Genomic DNA, 16,421 nt, shown 5'->3' on the forward strand with positions numbered 1-16,421 from the left:
CATAACCATGTTGGTCATAACGTCATAACCATTGAGTTCTAATACCATTGAGTCATAACCATTCATAACGTCATAACCATTGAGTTCTAATAATTGAGTTATTATAGAACTCAATGGTGATAACGCATTTAACATAAATTGCGTTCAGTAATGTCCTGATCGCAGGTAAAAATTGTCTTCGCCATCTTCGTTCACTAATACTATTCTTTGCTGACTTCCAGCAGTTGCTCGAGCGCTGTATTTTGTATTTTTCTGTTATTACATTCAAAGTTATCTTTAATTGGCAAAGCTTTGGATTCGGAGCCAAGACATCTTAAATGGTATGTCATACTGCAAACTTGTTCAATGTAATTATCAGCTGAATAATTCTAGCAAAGCATGTATCCATTTAAACGCAGCATATATCATGTGCTTTTTTATAATTTGTTATTAAGTAAACAACAGCAAAAATATAACAGATGGTGATATTCCACAATTTTTATGGGCTTAGCACAAAAACTCATTTTATATATTCGTCATAAATATTTCTTTGAAAACCCTTGATAAGTCATGGAAATACATTCTCTTCATATGTATCTTATAAACTTATTTGTTCTTATGATGGATATCATCCATTATAAAAGAGTACATTGAGTTCTCACATGAATATAACTGTCAACTAGTGCAGTTTTAATGTACTCATGTTTGCTAAGTATAACTTATAAATGTTTGAGTTGACACAACAGCCACATTCTTAAACAACATTACTGGTTAAAACGTAATTTTATGTTTATATGAAGTGACAGCAAGTGTATTTATAACGCATACTTGGACTAGTTCGCTGAAGTGCAAATTTTTGTAAGAAAGAACTTCCTTTACAACCAATTTCTGGTGTAAGACTTTTCCACTTTGTCTCGTCAAACCATTGTGTAAAATGTACAATACACCTTGGACTTGTAATCTTTCCTGGTGACCCTGGTAGTCCTTTATCCTTTGGATCCCTTTACTCCAGGATTTCCATCCATACCCCTGTCACCTGGTAGACCTGTTGGTCCAATAGGACCAGCTTGTCCTGTAATACCAGGCTCACCTTGTGGGCCTGGTGCACCAGGTAGGCAGGAAGTCCTTATGAGTTTCAAAGGTGTCACTGTTGTGTTTTGTCTGTTACATGTTCCTGATATTCCCGGTGGTCCTGGAGGTCCAGGCTGACCATCACGTCCCTTTTAATAAAAAGACAGCATTTGGGACTGCAGAACTATTCAGAAATCAGAATTATCGATTATTGTGTTTAAATGTGCACTCACTGCTAGCCCTGGTGGTCCTGGTGGTCCAGTAAGTCCATTACTCCCTTTTATTCCTCGTAGTCCAATTGGTCCAGTCTTTTGAAAAGGAATAATGATGTTGAGGCATTAATCTGCTGAAACTTTCAACTAGTCTAGTCAACTGTGATGTATTGAAACTTTAAATTCTTCAAATTTTAGGTACAAAGTTTAATGTCTTTATTACAAGTGATAATAATGTTAAAACTTGAGTTCTTGCATTTCCCACTCCAGTGTCATGATCAATAGTGATGTAAAGTTGAAATGCAAATCTTCATAAACTTGTTTTGAGACATAGCTTACCATTCCTGAAAGTCCACGTATACCTGGTCTACCATCGCGTCCGTCTGTACCCTTAAATGGTAACAAGTCAATTATTTTATCATTCATATTGAGCACTTGAGCTCCACATGCAAACTCACTGCCTGTCCAGGTGGTCCTGCAGGTCCCTGTCTTCCTCTTGCTCCTCTAGAACCCCTGCGACCCCGGCATGAACATTGCTGTGGCGTAGAAAGTTATAATACATACGTCGCTATCAAACTAAAGGATTTTTCACTAGTTTATTTTTCAACCATTATGATGTAAAGTAACATTAGGGATAGTAAAGAATATTTGTTTTTATATATGCATAGTGAAATGTGTTGAAGCAACAACGTCAGTTAGTTGATAAAACGTGAGATAGAAATTTTTCTTTTTGGTATGTCTTATTGATATTTGCGCTGTATTTTGTTCTTTAGCTGTTTAGCTTTCTTATCTAGATAGGATTGAAAGTGGTGTTGCTATATGATGACATTTTTGCTTATCTCAATATGAGTGACGTAATTAGATTTGGTGGCTATAGATAAGTATCGAAAAAACGATTAAAATACTTGATAAGTTGAAACTTCCTGCGAAATGACTGTTGGAGTGTCTCCATATTTTAAAATGGGAAATGTTGAAGTTAGCTATAACGTCATGTTAATGTATTATCATGTGTTATCTCTCATGATGAAATATGCTTGTTTGCCATGAATTAATCGTGGATTTGTCATCTTCACTTTGATTATAAGTATTAGGTGATCGAGTAATTAATTGATTTTTTGTGCAGCAACCATCCGGTCTTGTTGTATCGTATAAATACAATATTAAGTTTGAAAATTGGTAATCCAGGCATTTAATACATAAAAGATAAAAGTTTCTCCGGATTTTAAATGATTTTTATTGAGCTTTCGACTCCAAGCTAACGTCTCCAAGCTAAAAGCACGTGTAAATAAATAATATCCTCATTCTGAAGAAGGCTCGAAGCAACGAGTCGAAAGCTCAATAAAATCATTTAAAATCCGGAGAAACTTTTATCTTTTATGTAAATACAATATTGTATATCGCTACAGAATGATATAATCAATGAGTATCCTACTGGCGCTATTGTGTGCACATCAAAACTTTTCTGAGCTAGGTGGCCTAAGACGATCACTTGAGTATAGATACATTTCTTTTTTAATTACTTTTGCATTGATCAGAGATGTTCCCTTTGGCTATGCTGTGTTGTTGAGACCAACGGGATTGTTCATCTCGCATTTTTGTTCTTTTGCCCAATAGGGTAAGTGAGCATTTACCTGTAGCGTGCGTGCATGTTTATATCATGTCATCTGTAGTTGTCGTGCTGTTTTGCTAACAAGGTCAATATCGAATTTTGTTTGTAGATATTTCAAATTACAAATTAGTATAGCTAGACATTAGTTATATGCCATTAAAAGGTATTTTTTCAAAAGATATTAGTTTTATATTTTTATATCGCATGAAGCGTGTATCGACCTTATCTGCATGTGTATCTTTTTATGTCATTACTCTGAAAGAAACAACATGATGTTAACAGCGATCATCTGTTGATAACGATCCTCCCTCTGAATAAAAATATTACATGGCGGCATTTTATGTTTGTTCGCCGAACGTTTCATGCATTTGTGGGAGGCAAAGATTTCATAGCCAAAATCCTCAGGCTGATTATACATATTTTAAAGTAAGTTGTTCCGGCTGAGAAAACCATTGTATCTATTCATTGTAGAAATGTTTTAAATTTTTACCCGGCAGGCTCAATCATTTGTTTCACGCATTCACGATGACATTGTAGAAGCAAAATAAATATTCACCTTTTTTCTCGTTTGTTTTGGGCATTCAATTGCCCATTTATTTTTCGTTTTTTCTTTTATTAAAACACAATCCTGTGGAAGAAAAAATATCAAATGAACAACGAGAACTGTCGTAAATTTGCTATAAGAAAACGTGCGTCATTGCAGGTGATGATGAATGAAGATCCCTAAACACTACCTAAAAGATAGACTGAGATAACGTGTGTTGTTGTGTCAGTGTATGAAGTCTTTACACTGTCTAAAATATAAACCAAGATAGCGTGTGTCATTATAGTTGAAAAGTATTTGTTCTACCCTGATGGTTGCACGCTTCTCTGGTATATGTGTAAAGTTTGAATGTATGTTTCATTATTGAACTTGTAGATTTTTAGCGCTATCAGACGAGGAGGTCTGTTAGTTGTTTTTTTGTCCACAAAGATAGGTATCCCGAAGCTCCATTGTTAAAATAATTTATTGTAGTTATTCTTTTTGTTTTAAACCATCTTGTTAATTAATCTCCTTATATCATGCGCAGTTTTATATGTTCAGGAATTAATTGATACGTATAAGTTGATAATGGACATGCGTATATATAATGTAAATATGTGTTGCTGTGATGTTTGGTTATACGCAGTTTATGTTTTTTTATCACAATAAATCAGATGAGATGCTTATTTGCTATGATATTTAAATCAAATCATGTCCTATAGATTCTGGCAAATAACACTTTATGCCACAATTTGGTTATGTGGTATTTTTCAATGCTGTTTTATTTGTACAAGAATTTAGCTGGTGACTGAGGGATTTTCGTTTCAATAATCTTTTCGTTGGTTACTGTGAATGTGTAGGTGTGATGTGATGTATTGTGTGATGTAAGTGTGATGTAAGTGTGATGTATTGTTAGGGTGAGATGTTGAGAGAAGAAAAGCTTAAGAGGGATGGAGCTGCCTTGGGTGTTAAGTGAAGGTTTTAGTTTGGAGATGAGGAGGCTTTCGTGGATCATGAGGTCGAATGTGTCGGAGCAGGATGAGATGATTTTAAAATCGTCTGGCGAAGCAGGGTGGTTAGAGGAGTTACTATGAGAAAGAATACTTGACATTAATGGGTTCGTATAGCGTTTTCCAGTCAAAGGAGAGATCCCCAAGTGTTCCGAGGTTCTGGTGTGTAAGTGTCGTGTGGTTTGACCCACATACGACGCGGAACAGCATCGACACGTGTATAAATAAACAACACCAGATCTCAGAGACTTGGGAATTTTGTCCTTAACGGGAAAAAATGAAGAGAGTCGTGTGGGGGTACGGAAGACGAATCTGACATTGAGATGAGGGAAAGCAGCGTTGTAGAGACGATTGATTTGTGTGCGGATTTGTAACGAGTGACAGCCGGTGAATGGGAGACAGAAATACACTATTTTCTTTGGGACACTAAGGACAGGTGGTTTCTGTTCGAATTTTGTGTCAAGGAAACGACGGACAATGTGATCGAACATATTAGTTCGATAGCAATTGAGTTTGAATAGTTTTCTGGTGGTTTCAATTTGGGCATGAAAAGTCTCATAACTAGAGCAGAGTTTGAAAAAGCGGTGTAACAGGCCAAAGATTAAGTTGCGTTTGTAAGAAAGTGGGATAAAGCTGTGAAAGTTTGTGAAAAGACCGGTGAATGTGGGTTTACGATATACAGAGGTGGTGAATTTGTCGTTTGAGCGGTAAATGTCAATGTCTAAAAACGGTAGTCGTCCATTATTTTCCGTCTCAGAGGTAAAAGTGATGTTGGTGTGTTGATGGTTAATGTAGTCTAAAAAGAGAGGAACGTGATCAAGTGATTTAAAAAGGAGGAAGCAATCATCGACATAACGTCTGTAGAGAACAGGTTTGAATTTCTGGGGACAGTTTTTCAGCCAGTTTTGTTCATGGAAAGACATGAATATGTTGGCAAAAGGGGGCCAAGGGGACTACCCATAGCAACACCATCAATTTGGTGGTATAAACGGTCGTTAAACATAAATTGGCAATTTTTAACAGATAGCGTTAGTAGATTACTGAATTCTGTGCGGGTGAGTCCATGAAATTGTTTATGGTTAGTAAAAACAAGATCACAGATGATATTGATTGTTTCATGTAGGGGAATGTTGGAGAAAAGAGAAGTTACGTCAAAACTAACCATAACAACTTTGTTAGAGTTGATGTTGGTGTTAAGTATTTCTTGTACAAAGGAGAATGAGCCCTTTATCATGAAAGTGTTTGTGGAGATGGGTGTGAGCAGCAGAATGAAAAATTTAGCTAGTTTATATGAGTAGTGATTTATAGAAGACAGAATGGGTCGTAAGGGAATGGTTGGGTTGTGAATTTTTGGGAGTCCATATAGTATACCTATACGTGAGCCAGTCGGATAGAGTGATGCGTATGGAAGACAGCCGTCTTCCCAAGCAGCTCTTCTGTTCTGAACTGGCCAGCGGCACAAGAAAGCAGGGAGGCCAGATCAAGCGCGTCGTATGTGGGTCAAACCACACGACACTTACACACCAGAATCTCGGAACACTTGGGGATCTCTCCTTTGACTGGAAAACGCTATACGAACCCATTAATGTCAAGTATTCTTTCTCATAGTAACTCCTCCAACCACCCTGCTTCGCCAGACGATTTTAAAATCATCTCATCCTGCTCCGACACATTCGACCTCATGATCCACGAAAGCCTCCTCATCTTCAAACTAAAACCTTCACTTAACACCCAAGGCAGCTCCATCCCTCTTAGGCTTTTCTACTCTCAACACCTCACCCTAACAATACATCACACTTACATAACACTTACATCACATAATACATCACACTTACACATTCACAGTAACCTGATGCCTCAAACTATGTAAATAGTTCTATATATATCTATATTCTTGTTAACTTCCTAATTAGTCTGAAGATGTCTTGAGTAAAGACGAAACGTCACTCTTTTAATAAATTTCATAAAACCAAATTGTTTATGACTATGTTTAAAATTATTTGTTAGGCTCTAATATTTATATTGAGAATCCGTTTCCCGCCTGGCACCTCATCGGCAACAATATTTGTCTCTTCTAATATTTTAGTTGCGCTTGTGTGAAAAAGATATCAGTATTTCAAAAGGAGAACATGTTCTTTGTAATGAACTATATCGTGTGTCACTTGTTGTTTATTATTATTTTTTGCGGACTTCAGTCGAGTACAATACTCCTCCCGTAATATCTAATCTTGGCCACAATCGAACTAAACATTAATTTCATAATCAGATGAACACGTGCGAGATATTTCAAATACACTTACTTCTGCTTTACGCTTTTTGGCAGTCTTCTTAGTTTTTGACGAAGTACTTAATGTCAGATCAGGAAGCAATATTACTTCAATCAACGCGATTAAGAAGAGAGCTTGATGACACGAACACTTCGCCTTCATTGTATGTTTTAGTTCAATAAATCCAATAAGTTGTGCGCGCTTTTTATTCCAAATAGCTCGTAATGAGTGAGCACGCAGTACTGCTTTGAATGCGATTGTGCTCCTTATGTTGTATTGAATAACTGCTCTGCGTCGTTCTTGCATATGCTGCGCACAATTCATGGCTTCATGCCGTTCAAATAACTTAATTATCACCCCTAGGGTGCGGTAATCAAATGCACTTGTTTCAGTCTTGCATCCATCACGTTACATAGAAAGAATTTTTTCAATTAAGACAAACTTTAGTGAACTGCAAAACGCCATAAAACAGAAATTTTAATTTTGACCTCTTCTTCAGAGTGCCATTTACAGAACAGATATATCATCCTGCTGGAATGTTTCCCCATTATTAATTGCAAATTTAATATTTATTTGTTACATAAATTTATAATTATTTCTTAATATAGTCGAAAGTGTAGAGTCAAGCTTGCATGATCTCAACGGTGTGCACATGAAGTTTTAACGCCATTAAGATTGAATGTCAAGCAAATGGAATGTGATTTGATTTGTATATGAATAATTCCTGCAGTAAGAATTGTTAGAAAAATTTTTTTGAGGAATATGTCGCTATTAACGTGTGTAAAATATTTTTGAGTAAAACTGCTGTCGTTTACGTGCCACTGTTTCAATATAACACTAGAGTTACATGTTTTTCAATTTTTTATCTGTAGGTTGGAGATTTCGCAATTGTTCTTGCATGTGAAGATACCGATAGTTATCTCCAGAAGTATCCAGTTTATGTTTGTAATCGGGAGACATGCACACTCAGAATTGAGTACAAACCTAACCTTACTGTTGCAGCTTTAGAATTTCTCTTCTTGGCAAAAATTAAGGCGAGTATAAGAAAGTATGGTATTAACTTATTGTAGTCATAAAAAGTTCAACAGTATTTTCTTCATCACAGTCTCACCATAATGTTTGCTTTAATAATACTTCTGCTCTCGCTATAATGATTGGTATAATAATACTTCTGTTCTCACCATAATGATTGGTATAATAATACTTCTGTTCTCACTATAATGATTGGTATAATAATACTTCTGTTCTCACCATAATGATTGGTATAATAATACTTCTGTTCTCACCATAATGATTGGTATAATAATACTTCTGTTCTCGCCATAATGATTGGTATAATAATACTTCTGTTCTCACCATAATGATTGGTATAATAATACTTCTGGTCTCACCATAATGTTTGGTATAATAATACTTCTGTTCTCGCCATAATGTTTGATATAATAATACTTCTGGTCTCACCATAATGATTGATATAATAATGATTGTATAATAATACTCTCTCACCATAATGTTTGATATAATAATACTTCTGGTCTCACCATAATGATTGATATAATAATACTTCTGACCATAATGTTCATAATAATGTTTGATATAATATAATACCATAATCTTCTCATAATAATTCTGTTCTCACCATAATGATTATATAATACTTCTGTTCTCCATAATGATTGATATAATAATACTTCTGTTCTCACCATAATGTTTGATATAATAATACTTCTGGTCTCACCATAATGATTGGTATAATAATACTTCTGTTCTCACCATAATTGATATAATAATACTTCTGTCTCATAATGATTGGTATAATAATACTTCTTCTCATAATGATTGGTATAATAATACTTCTGTTCTGATTGGTATAATAATACTTCTGTTCTCACCATAATGATTGGTATAATAATACTTCTGTTCTCGCCATAATGATTGGTATAATAATACTTCTGTTCTCGCCATAATGATTGGTATAATAATACTTCTGTTCTCGCCATAATGATTGGTATAATAATACTTCTGTTCTCACCATAATGATTGGTATAATAATACTTCTGTTCTCACCATAATGATTGGTATAATAATACTTCTGTTCTCACCATAATGATTGGTATAATAATACTTCTGTTCTCACCATAATGATTGGTATAATAATACTTCTGTTCTCACCATAATGATTGGTATAATAATACTTCTGTTCTCACCATAATGATTGGTATAATAATACTTCTGTTCTCACCATAATGATTGGTATAATAATACTTCTGTTCTCACCATAATGATTGGTATAATAATACTTCTGTTCTCACTATAATGATTGGTATAATAATATTTCTGTTCTCACCATAATGATTGGTATAATAATACTTCTGTTCTCACCATAATGATTGGTATAATAATTCTTCTGTTCTCACCATAATGATTGGTATAATAATACTTCTGGTCTCACCATAATGTTTGCTTTAATAATACTTCTGTTCTCACCATAATGTTTGCTTTAAAAATACTTCTGTTCTCTTTTCTTCTCTCCATATTGGCATCACTGTCTTGTTTCAGAACATCCAGAATTCTGAATCTTTTTCTACCTTCCTCCCTGGTCGATTTTTAGTTTTTTTTCCAGTTACTTTTGCTTTAGCAAATGTCGTAGACATGCAGTAAATGTTTTTATCGTTTCTTTCTTAGATTATATCTTCTCTCTTATCATTATGCCCTCATTGCTTTTTTCTCTGTCCATTTTATTTCCCAACGTATATCTAAAAATGTATATCATGTTTTTGACACAAGGTGATAAAATGATTTTTCCACTCACGCTTGTGTAATTTTTCTCATTCTGTGTGTAGAAATATGTGGTTGAAAAATAGATCAAATTTGGTCTTCTGCAGTAAACCTCAGCTCTACTGTTGGAAGTTTAGTCAACTGCGTGTTTTTGGATATTGGATGTTCGAGATTTTGTTTTTTTTACGTTTTCATTATTTATAAGGTAAGAATGTTACATGTATATTTAGATATTGCATTGTTTTGATTTGTTTTGATTTCTTGTTCATTGAATGAATGCTTAACTTTTTTAAAGTCTGCTGAAACGATCAATATAAATAATTGTGAATCTGAGATTTTTCAGCATACTTAAACCATGATCAAAATGAACCTAGATTTAGTGAAAATTTCGTTAACCTTTGGCATGCTTCAAATACTTGTAATTAAATCTTGCGAAGGAAAAATTAGGCAGTATGATGACTACATGTTTGTAAATGTAGATCGTCCAGGTTGGTATAGTCCTGAGAAGGACTGTTTTTGTTGTTGTTGACTGACGTTTCGACAACCTTAGCGGTAGTCATTTGACTCTGAAGATGACTACCGCTAAGGTTGTCGAAACGTCAGTTAACAGCAACAAAAACAGTCCTTCTCAGGACTATACTAACCTGGACGATCTACATATACAAACATGGAACGATACTCCCGGGTTCAAACCATTTACTTTATGATGACTACAGTAAGGTTTAATACAAACTATAGACAGCTGCGGAAATGAACACTTCAATGTTGTACACTTAGGGGCTGATTACATGGAGCAATTTCAGCCCGGGCTGAGTTTCAGCCTGGGCTGAAAAATCTGTCATGTAATCGTTTCAGCTCGGGCTGAAATCACAGCTGAAAATATCCACGCATTCTTAATTGCGTACCTATTGCTTATGATGACGACAACAAAATAACAACAAACCTTAGCGACAAAGCTACTTCGCTAAAAATAGCTTTGAAAGGATGAGTCAATTCATTGTCCATGTCCGCCATTTCCAAGCTAATTTGATTGAAGAAATAAACACATTTACAGTATAGCCATTCACGAATCCAACATTTCTTAACATTTCACTCCTTATTTCGAATATACAAAACATTCGTATAATTAATTTAGACTATCATTATCTTTAGTAAAGATATATATTAATATGTGGTTAGTTTGGTTATGACCAACTATATCTGAAGAACATTTTCCAAATTAGCTGACCATAATCATGCAATACTAATTATATTGTGGCATTTTGATAAAATTGTGAAACTGCGGTTCCTTTGTGTTGAGAGCGTGCAATATTGAAGTCATTGTGTTGTACGTTTCGCTATCGTGATTAACTAGTATTCTTTGAACTTGTTTGAAGTACGATCTGATATTTTGTTTTTATTTCCAGTTTGAAATAGCAAGAATGTCACAATATAATTTATATTTCAATAAGCTAGAAATAGCCATCAAAAGTTTAGATATATTTCCTAAACTCTTCAAAGAATTTGAGACGTTTTGGGAACAAGGATTTCGCAAAAAACACGAGGTTGGAAATGATGGGATTCCTAGCTTGATTAGTGAATGTAAAGACAGTTGTAAAGGCTATTCTGAGTTCATTAAAAGGGTTGTTGCCGAACAATTTTTAGCGAATTGCCTGAATGCAAAATTAGATGAAATTGGCCCTTGGCTCGTAGAGCTGAAGACAAATATTGTGTTTGCGAAAGAGCGACTAAATGGTTTTCTTGGTGAAAACGGTGAGCTCAACGAGTTAGTGGAAAAATTAAACGACGATTTTTCTCGTTTGAAATCTTTGGAGCAGAAGAGTAATGAAACTAGTCAAACATTGAATAAGATTAGCGATGGAGTGAAAGAAATTCTTTTGCATGGCAAAGTAAGTAACGTTTTAGCAATTTGGGATGAAGTCAAGTTAGGTGTAGCTAAAGCTGTTGAATCTGATTACGATCATAAGACTCTGGTTACTGCTTTTGAAATGATAAAAAAGAGTATTCCTGAAGCGAAGAAGAGTTTGGAGGAAAACAGACTAGCTTTAACGGGAATTGAGAATGTAATTGAAGTGATTAGATTGGAGCAGGAAGAATCAGATTTAAGTAGAGATCTATGCAAACTTTCACTGCTACAACATGATATTAACAATGCTTGCGATGACATCATCAAGAAGATTGCAAATCTTTGAGGGAGATTGAAGTTGTCTTCATAAAAATCTTAATTGTTTCTGCGTAATTTGCTATTCGTTTCATTGTGGAGTTTCCATCATTTAAATCATTTCTATGGTGCACGCACATAGTTTTTCATGTCATCAAAATAAATAACTTTATACGTATATAAATACGAACTTGCTGCTGAATTTTTTTGAGGATAATGTTATGAGAAATGTGTGTATAATATGTTGTCTGTCTATTGGAGTATTCATGATTGTCGTTGTTAGTGAATATATATGATAAAAATCTCCAGAAAGATTATGTTGCAGTTGTTTTTGTGATCAGCTAACCACTCGGAATTGGGTGCGAACTCAAGCTATAAAACCCTAAAACTTGGCCTCTAATTCATTCCTCAACAAAAATCGCCTCCGACAGAATGTCTATAATCATGTTGATTTTTTTCGTCAATTTCCGTCCAATGTTGCAACTGACCCTCGTTTTCTCTGCTACGATCCAATGATATCAGTCATTAATTTTATTATTAACAATGTCAGGACACAAGTTGATGAAATGATTTTCATCCTGAAGCAAGTACTTTAGAATTATGTGCTTTGAAAGCGGAAAGTCAACTCAACCATTGCAAGGTCCCATGTGTTTTTGAATTTTTTATTGATTCATACAGTATGCTTTCCCAAGTATTATGATTCATACTGAGTAGAGATATATAACATGAGGTAAGTTTGGTTTATCATAACCAACCATATCTGAAGAACATTTTCCAAATTAGCTGACCATAATCATGCAAAGCTAATTATATCGTGGCATTTTGACCACGTTGTGAACTTGCGGTTTTTTTGTGTTAAGAGCGTGCAATATTGAAGTTATTGTGCTGTATGTTTCGCTATTGTGATTAACAGATATTGTCTGATGATTTTGATGTTAATGTGTCTCATGTTCAAAGATAGGCTGTAATTTCTTAAGCCTTTAATTACTTGTTGTTAAAATTTCCAGCTAGTCAAATTATAGTAAATGTTTCAAGGAGTTAGCAACAGCCGTTGAACCTTTTGAAAATCCGTTTCCCGATCACATTGAAGTCACATCACAACATCTTGGAAGAATGCATTTTGCAAAGAACACGAGTTTGACGAGATCTCTGGTCTGGTAGATGATTGTGAAGATTGTTTCTCGTTTTTTCTTTCATGAAACGCGAATTTGCCGAAAATTTTTTGAAAAAATTGAAGGCAAATGACATAAAGTCATTGATGTTCTACTCAAAGAGCTAAAGTAAAATATTAGAAAGAACTACTAAATGGTTTTCTTGCCGTAGAAGTTAAACTCAACAAGTTCATGAAATAATTGAAAGTCAAAGGAAGAGAAAGATAAGAAAGATGGCTAATTAGAGAAAGAACAGTAACGTAGCAAAAAAATCCTTTTTGGAGGGATACAGTAATTGTTGGGCTGAAGTTGGCTCGTTGAAATGACGATATTTAAAAAAAACAAAATGTTTTCAAAGGAAACCGACGAGCTTTAGAGGGAATCGAGAATGTTCGAAAAGTGATTAAAAAAAAGAACGAAGGATGAAAATTTAATTACTGACCCATCAAATCTTTCAGATCATATAGACCAGATAATCCTTGTTTGCCATGAAAGGATGGTTTTCTCATGATACATGAGAAACAGTAAATGGGAGAGTTCAATTAGAAAGATATAAACCATTAAAAATTGTATAAAACATATTTTAGGTTGTCTTAAATTATATGTGTCAAAAAAGGCACAGTGTCAGAAGAACTGAATTGAAACATTGGTTTATTTTATGAGAAGAAATGTAAACAAAACGAGAAAGTTCGAAAGCAAAAAAACCCCGTTTTTGGTCCATGCTTCACGATACCTTCTTAAGCGTAAGGCACTAGAACGCCGCATGTTAACGTTTCGGTAGGAGATTTCGGCCCCTCCACGCTATCCTACTTGGGAGATGCAATAGCAAGCTTCCGCCCATCAGACCCCGAGATCACCTGCGATAGGCTTTGCTCGGGGTACGCAGGGAGAGTGCGGTCGCCACCGAAGTGTGGCCCCTAAATCATTGCATACTATATCGCACCCAGCTTCCAATGCTAGTTGACATGTACTATATCCAATATTGGCTTTATATATATATATACAAAAATTCAAAGGCTTACGAAAGTTGTGGTGTTATTAAAGTCACTACTGCGCATGCTCAGATGATTTCTTTGATAATTTGCGACCAAGCGAGCTAATTGCCACAAATGTGCAGTTGGTCGTTGCCATGATCATGAACTTGGGCGGCTGGTCAAGCGATTGCGCATGCGCAGATAATTAATCTAGAAATTTGTGACTGAACAATTCAATAAAAATACTTCGATAAAGATAACTCCTATAGTTATCCTTTGATTGGCTGAAGCCCACATACATCTAAAACTCCACATTAATATTTAACACTTTTGGTTGATAATTAATAAAAAAGTTCCCCACTTTATATAGAAATTCATCAAACATCAAAAATAGATATTTCATAAAATCCTCACAAGTGAAGAATAGTATTTACGTACAAAACATAAAACATGAAATAAATTGTAGTTCTTCATTCAGAGATTATGTTAAAGTCAATATCTGGCCAAATGAGTGAAGGTCAAACGTTCTCATTGTTTTCGATTTGCTAATTGCTTTACATCATATCTCCGAACAACTCGTCGATATCTTCTGTAAATGTTGATCGTGGAACTTTATTATTTCGAGTTCTTGTAGTTTTGTGACTGTTATATTGTAAGCTACAAAATAAAGAAAATTCACTCAAGCCATTTCATATTGATTTATGGTATTTTTTAACAATTTTTAACAGTATTTTTTCTACTCATGCACAGTTCATCAGTTTTCTTTGTTTGTTAGGATTTCTATATTTTCAATCATTTGGAATTGATGGCTGTGTTAAACACCTTTCATTTGAAGCGGTGCTTGCATCGCTGGTGTTACTGCACTCAACTCTCATTTTAACTTCAGGGATAAATGATTTCGAAGGCGTTTTTTTCACAGGAACTCCAGAAGACCGCTTTCGACGTTCGCTTGAAAAATGCATGAACTGTTATGTACAGAGTTTAGTCAAAAGTTCAAAGTTTAAATGTTTAGTTTCTCTACCGCTTCTTAACAGGAGCTATTTGATCATCAGTATCTTGAAACAAGGACATGGTTTCATTTTGCTAAATGAAAATGGAATGTCCTGAGAAACCTTTCGTGTTACTTCAACGTATTTTGGGAAAATTAGTTGTTCTTACTATAGTTTATCTTCTCTGTTGTTCATTCATCACTACCTATACTGACACACCTTATCTTAGTTTATATTTTAGGTAGTGCAAAGTCTGTTCTTGTTCTCTGTTGTTCATTCATCACTACCTACACTGACATACGTTATCTTAGTTTATATTTTTGATAGTTTCCGTTCTTTTATAGTAAACTACCCAGCGATACTTGTTTTTTCGTTCTCGTTTCTCGTTGTCTTACAAACCATACAATACCTGTGATTCTTTATTTTTGACGTTATCTTCGTTATCTCTAGGTGAAAACAAAGACACCATTTACAGTTAAAATTCATACCAAGACTATTGCTTTAAGTCATACTTTTCATCAGTTCCATGTTCATTCTTTGCAATGTCTGCGTTCTCTCCTAAAATTTTAGATTGCTTTTAACATATCGCAACAACAATGCCAAGAGTAAAGTACATGGACGTAGTTTACCTTCATAAGACTTTTTTTTAAGATTATTTTCTTTTGTCAGCTGTTCAATAGCTTCAAAGAAGAATGACATTTCGTTTTTTATGTAATAACGTTAACTCTACAAAAAACATAAGTCTGTCGTATTTTAACTAAACAAATAAAAGTGTAATTTTACTGTGTTGAAGTTGGCGTATTTTTGCTTTTTTATCATTTAGAACTGTCACGAACTTGAGAAAAAGAGAAGAAAACAAGTTAAGTAAAAAAATTTTTAAAGTACAATGCTTTGATTGCGTTTTACCTTTTGATATAAATCTAGCTCTATTTTCTCTTTTTTGGCGACACATTCCTCTAAAAACTTCACAAATTTTAGGGATTAAATTTGAATAGATGAGCAGCAAAAACGTGAAAGTAGAATGAAGTTTAAAACTCTTTCTCAACAATACCTACATCAAAGGCCCTATTTCTCGTTTGAGACAAGTTCTTTTTCATGGTACGCTTTTGCAATTTTTGCCTGTAATTTGTCAAGAAAACATTTGATAAAAGTGTTTTACAAAAAATAATACGATTTGATATAAATAATACAATTAATGATGAAACAAGTTAATGCCAAAATTGTGTTTGGAAAATGGGAGTGCAAGTCTCAAAATGCATAAAGATTGTAATAAGGTGGTATTATATTGATTTATAACAATCTTTGATCTCTTTTGTCTTCTGGTCACCATTAACCATGATATCAGCAACTCTTGTTAGTTGCAATAAGTACCTTGTAGTCATTTGTTTCTCTGATTGAAAAATCCAGAATGGTTTTCATCATAGCACTGCCATCTTCATTTATTCTCAAAATGATCGATCCCAATTTAAACTACACGTACATAGGGAAAGATAGACACAATTTGAACAAATGGTTTGTTGAGATATTTGGAAGTATACCTTTACACCGTGATCCAAGCTTCTCTTCCAAATAAACTTAACATAAAACAGATTAGGATTGCTGTTTAGTATATTGTGAGAAGTTTATTTGTGCAAATACACTTTAAGAGGAAATTTATATTTCAAATGAAGGGTTTAACTTTGTCTACTTCATCTGAT

The 16,421-nt window shown here is 34.3% G+C and overlaps 2 protein-coding genes across 2 annotated transcripts; both read right to left on the reverse strand.

The window, feature by feature from the left end:
- Positions 1 to 402: 402 nt before the first annotated feature.
- On the reverse strand, positions 403 to 6,992 carry LOC124453624 (collagen alpha-2(VIII) chain-like). The gene is made up of 6 exons (XM_047004423.1): positions 6,705 to 6,992; positions 3,428 to 3,499; positions 1,721 to 1,798; positions 1,602 to 1,652; positions 1,284 to 1,358; positions 403 to 1,199 (listed from the first exon to the last, which is right to left on the reverse strand). The coding sequence occupies exons 1-6, from the start codon at positions 6,975 to 6,977 to the stop codon at positions 966 to 968; spliced, it is 783 nt and encodes a 260-aa protein (XP_046860379.1). The 5' UTR covers positions 6,978 to 6,992; the 3' UTR covers positions 403 to 965.
- Positions 6,993 to 14,049: 7,057 nt separating this feature from the next.
- Positions 14,050 to 16,194, reverse strand: LOC124453625 (DNA repair protein XRCC4-like). Its single transcript, XM_047004424.1, has 10 exons — positions 16,096 to 16,194; positions 15,780 to 15,843; positions 15,631 to 15,687; positions 15,508 to 15,559; positions 15,354 to 15,404; positions 15,237 to 15,282; positions 15,134 to 15,170; positions 14,757 to 14,818; positions 14,558 to 14,683; positions 14,050 to 14,392 (listed from the first exon to the last, which is right to left on the reverse strand). The coding sequence occupies exons 1-10, from the start codon at positions 16,104 to 16,106 to the stop codon at positions 14,290 to 14,292; spliced, it is 609 nt and encodes a 202-aa protein (XP_046860380.1). The 5' UTR covers positions 16,107 to 16,194; the 3' UTR covers positions 14,050 to 14,289.
- Positions 16,195 to 16,421: the final 227 nt, after the last annotated feature.

This window comes from Xenia sp. Carnegie-2017, unplaced genomic scaffold (assembly GCF_021976095.1).
Source record: "Xenia sp. Carnegie-2017 unplaced genomic scaffold, XeniaSp_v1 HiC_scaffold_25, whole genome shotgun sequence".
Classification (NCBI taxonomy): domain Eukaryota; kingdom Metazoa; phylum Cnidaria; class Anthozoa; order Malacalcyonacea; family Xeniidae; genus Xenia; species Xenia sp. Carnegie-2017.

Excerpts from the sequence above, each read along its gene's own strand:
- LOC124453624 (XM_047004423.1), bottom strand. The coding sequence starts at position 6,977 with ATGCAAGAACGACGCAGAGCAGTTATTCAATACAACATAAGGAGCACA. Across the intron at positions 1,359-1,601 it reads TACGTGGACTTTCAGGAATG|ACTGGACCAATTGGACTACG; the intron begins GTAAGCTATGTC and ends CCTTTTCAAAAG. Across the intron at positions 1,200-1,283 it reads CAGGACCACCAGGGCTAGCA|GGACGTGATGGTCAGCCTGG; the intron begins GTGAGTGCACAT and ends TTTTATTAAAAG.
- LOC124453625 (XM_047004424.1), bottom strand. Across the intron at positions 15,688-15,779 it reads CGAGAAATAGGGCCTTTGAT|TTTTTAGAGGAATGTGTCGC; the intron begins GTAGGTATTGTT and ends AAATTTGTGAAG. Across the intron at positions 15,560-15,630 it reads AGCTAGATTTATATCAAAAG|TTCGTGACAGTTCTAAATGA; the intron begins GTAAAACGCAAT and ends CTTTTTCTCAAG.